The sequence below is a fragment of the Dioscorea cayenensis genome, chromosome 14 (assembly GCF_009730915.1).
Source record: "Dioscorea cayenensis subsp. rotundata cultivar TDr96_F1 chromosome 14, TDr96_F1_v2_PseudoChromosome.rev07_lg8_w22 25.fasta, whole genome shotgun sequence".
In the NCBI taxonomy this organism is placed as follows: Eukaryota; Viridiplantae; Streptophyta; class Magnoliopsida; order Dioscoreales; family Dioscoreaceae; genus Dioscorea; species Dioscorea cayenensis.
The window spans coordinates 15555250-15559524 of NC_052484.1; the positions used below are offsets into that span (position 1 = coordinate 15555250).

The 4275-nt window shown below is 34.2% G+C and overlaps 1 protein-coding gene across 1 annotated transcript; it reads right to left on the bottom strand.

Moving 5' to 3' along the window:
- Positions 1-239: 239 nt before the first annotated feature.
- LOC120275836 (ABC transporter G family member 11) lies at positions 240-3598 on the bottom strand. The gene is made up of 10 exons (XM_039282551.1): positions 2970-3598; positions 2592-2881; positions 2308-2479; positions 2108-2230; positions 1887-2015; positions 1618-1812; positions 1449-1535; positions 1102-1374; positions 885-992; positions 240-801 (listed from the first exon to the last, which is right to left on the bottom strand). The coding sequence occupies exons 1-10, from the start codon at positions 3375-3377 to the stop codon at positions 457-459; spliced, it is 2130 nt and encodes a 709-aa protein (XP_039138485.1). The 5' UTR covers positions 3378-3598; the 3' UTR covers positions 240-456.
- Positions 3599-4275: the final 677 nt, after the last annotated feature.

Genomic DNA, 4275 nt, shown 5'->3' on the forward strand with positions numbered 1-4275 from the left:
AACACACTCACCATGTCCATGAAAGCTTTGTCTCACCATCCTAAAATTTATTCTGCAATAACTCCAACCCTCCAAATCCATATCTACTCAAATTACTCCAATGAAGATCCTCTTCAATTCCCTCACTGTCTCTAGTTATGATCTTATAACCATTGCATTTACTCTCCCCACATGATCCGTTTCCTTTCTATCTGTCACATTAATTAGTGAAATAAATACACAAATAAAACACTTTCATGTGAAACATCACAAGAAAACAAATCTCACAACTTTAAGCTTTAACAAATGTTAATCTGTATGTAAAAATACATGCACACAAAATATTGCAGCACCTACTCCTTGTTAGACATCCAAATACTATGCCATTCATCACTGTAAATGTATAATAATACTTCTCGTCGTAGTAGTAGTAATAATAATAATGATTGGTTCGGTTTGGTTCAGTTTTGGTTTTTATCAGCTTCCGCTTGAGGCAGATCCATGATCGGCGACGTAAGCTCTTAGAGACGGTGTTCGTTGGGCGAGATCAATCGCCGAATTGTTAGTCTTCTTTTGATGTAGTCTTCGTCTCGCAATCCATCCTCGAACCCATGGAGTAACATCTTCACTTATCTTGATCATGATGAAGAAAATTATACGGTAGATGATTATCATGCTAAAGAGTACCGATAAATCGGCCCATTTCGATCTGTTTACATCGATCTGAAATACATACTCCAGTATGTATTCACCTGATATCTTCGGCAAATCCGGGCTTTGATTATCAAACATTAAGCCCTTCAAGTCATTCTGATACTGCCCCTGTAATTTTTTTTTCTTGTCATGCACATTGTCATTGACTGAAAAAATTAAAAACTAGTCTTTTTATTATTTTTATTTTTTACCTGTAATGCCCAGAAGTGAAAGCTGATGTATGACATTGGGTACCTCCAAACTGGCTTTGGAATGTCATTTGGGAGTCTGAAGTAGCCAGAAACCAGCATGAATATACCCTGTTCAATTTTTTCGTATTTTTAACATCGAGAACTCAATATAATTTGATACAGATACATAAGATAACACCTTAATATTTTTTGAAGAAAATGAAATGAAATTATTGACCTGAATTCCAGCTCCAATGATGATTCCCATGAGAAAATTAGGCACAACACTGGCTATAGACATCATCAAGCTCTCAACAACAGTAACACTTGCATAAAGGCCTAATACAAAGAAGAGGTAATGGATGAACCCCGGATGCAAGCGCACCATGAAATAGCAAATGGTTCCAGAGAGGAAGGTGATCATTATCAGAAAAGGCATTGCCGAAAACGTGTTGCTAACAACAAAAGCCGTCACACCGTAATGCCCGTTTAATCGTTCCCGTTGAAATACCTTGACAAATTAATCGAACATTTTGAACTTTAGTTAAGAGTTCTTGTTACTTGTATTTAATTTATTGAATTTACCTTCATATCTTCAACAAAAGAAGGGAATCCACCAATTGACATGAATGTCACAAAGCCAAAAACAAATGAAGCACAAGCTCCTCTGGCCTGTTTGATATACACAAGAAATAGAATCAGTATTTTTCTCATATGCATTGAATTAATATAATTTATTTGAGATTAAATTTACCAGAATTGAATTGTATGAAGTGCCAACGTTCAAGTAAATTGTGCCAATGCAAACAGTAACAAGAAGATAAATCACAAGTCTCAACCAGTAATAACCAAAGTCTCTTGACATGTTGATAAATGATCTCTTTGTTAATGTCATTGCTTGCATTAAAAAACTAGCTTGACTTCCTCCTGAATCAAGCACTGTTCCTTTCTGCAAATCAATTCAGTTTCAAATTATAAATAGATTGAAAAAGATTAAATAAATAAATAAATTGTAAAACATACCACTCTTGAGATTTCATCAACTTTTTCTTTAGCAACATAACAATACTGAGATCTCACATAGAAATCAGTAAGTCTTCTTATAGCTTCCATAGTTGTAATCTTGTCTAGTGGATCATCACTTTTTTCAAACTGAATTATAAGACAAATAACACAGAAAGATGAAATCTATATGCATAGTTATTCTTCAGTTATAAGATCGAAAAAATATCGATTAATCATACCCGCATTTTTATCGATCCTTTAAGCGTCGCCTTGACTTTATCAAAATCAGCATTGATGCACCTTAGAAAATGATCCGATGGATTTCTTAGTGATGGACAAGGGAATCCAGCTTGTGCAAAGAACTACATAATTAATAAAATTTCAGTAAAATTAATGATATACACACATATGTTATAAGAATTTAATGAATTTTCTTCACCTCATAAGCCTCTGAAGCCTTGCCAAAATAAACAGTTTGACCACCAGAGAGCAAATACAACTGATCAAACAGCTCAAAAACTTCACTACTTGGTTGATGAATTGATGCTATAACAGTCCTCCCATCTCTTGACAACCCTCTCAAAGTTTGAGTCACAAAAAATGCCGAAGCACTATATATATATATATATATATATTACAAGAAAAATAAGTAAGCACTTAATTATATATATAAAAAACCATAAATCAAGCACTTATATTCAAAAGAAAGAAAAAAACACAAACCTATCAAGACCACTAGTAGGTTCATCAAGAAAGAGAAGTCTTGGACGCATAAGAATCTCAAGAGCAATACTAACTCTTCTCTTCTCTCCACCACTAATTCCTCGCAAATGCCAATTTCCGATAACGGTATCGGCACAATCTTGAAGTCCCATTTCCATTATCGTCCCTTCAACCAAAGCTCTCTTCTCCTCTATCGGCATCTTATCCGGCAACCTCAACCGTGCCGAATACATTATCGTTTCTCTCACCGTCAACGTTCCAATCAAATTATCATCTTGTGTCACATACGCCTGCAAAACACACCTAGCTAATTATTTTATGTATGTTCAAAGACTTATCATCATGTAATTCACTAATTAAGCTCAAACATGGACATACCGCTGTGCCGAAAGAGAGTTTAGTTTTGTGACCGTTAAGCAAAATGGTGCCGGAAAGAAAAGCGTTAGTAGCAAGACGACTTGAGAGAGCATCAAGAAGAGTGGATTTGCCGGAGCCAGAAGGGCCCATGAGAGCAGTGATAGTGCCAGGTTCAGCATAACCAGTTAAATTTTGAAGGACGGTTTGAGTGTCGCCGGAGCCGAGGGTGACTGTGACAGTTAAGTTTTTCCAAGTTAACCGGGCGGAAACATCACCGATGAACTCAGTGTTAGTTTTTTCTTTCCAGAGAGTTTCACTCAATGGACTAAGACCTCCAATCACTAGACCATTGCCTGAAGGTTTGCTGGACTCAATCTCTACTATGACTTGGCCTGCTGTGTTTCTGAGATCGTCAGAGTGTTTCATCATGATGTGGTGGAGAAGTTTGGGAAGTGGGAGATGGGGGAGGAAGAGAAGGAAGTGAGGAGATGAGTAAGAAGAGTTGGAAGTGGAAGGGGAGGCTTATAATGAAGGAGAGGAGTTGTTGGTTGGAACACTGATAGGTGGTGAAGAAAGAAAAGAAAGAGAGAGAGGGAAATGCAATGTAAATGAAGGATATGGTTGGTTATCCTTTGACTACACATGCAAAACTAGCCTTGGCCCCTTGGGTGGAGCGGGTGTTAATTTTATAGGAGAGAAAAAATATATCTATATATTTATATGTATGTATATGTATGCTAGGCATGTAAATTATTGATTTTACTTGAGAGGAGGACAATTTCTAAACCAATTTGTATATTGAAAACACTGTAAAAGAGTAGATCTTTCATAACATGTGTGTTTGTTTTTTTTTATACACCACTTGGGATCAACTCAGTTGATTTATAATAATGTATATAAATAAAATAATAATTTTTTTTAATGAAATATGAACTGAGTATGTTTAGAGTGTGTACAAATATGAAGTCAATATTTTAACACAATTGTACCTTCACTAATAAAAACACAAACACCATATACAAAAGATCTGGTGTGAATAGATTAAGAAGTTGTTGGTCAAAATAGAAATTATAGCTGGTTTAATATAATATTTGAGTATAAAAAATATTTTTTTTAAAAAATTCTAGTTTGTATTAGACATAATTTAACAAAAAAAAATGTAAATGAAGTTAAAAAGATATATTTATACAGTTTGCTTCAAAATTTATTTTTTAAATAAATTAATTTTTTATTTTATTTTATTTTATTAATTAAAGTTGGTTATTGTAAATAATATTTTATTTAAAAAAAATTATGAAATATATTTACTTAAAACAATAACCCTTAA

Bases quoted from the DNA above. Each gene is read 5' to 3' on its own strand.
- LOC120275836 (XM_039282551.1), bottom strand. From the start codon at position 3,377: ATGATGAAACACTCTGACGATCTCAGAAACACAGCAGGCCAAGTCATA. The intron at 1,813-1,886 runs GTATGTTTTACA...ATTGATTTGCAG, and splicing joins TTGATGAAATCTCAAGAGTG to AAAGGAACAGTGCTTGATTC. The intron at 993-1,101 runs GTCAATAATTTC...AAAATTGAACAG, and splicing joins TCATTGGAGCTGGAATTCAG to GGTATATTCATGCTGGTTTC.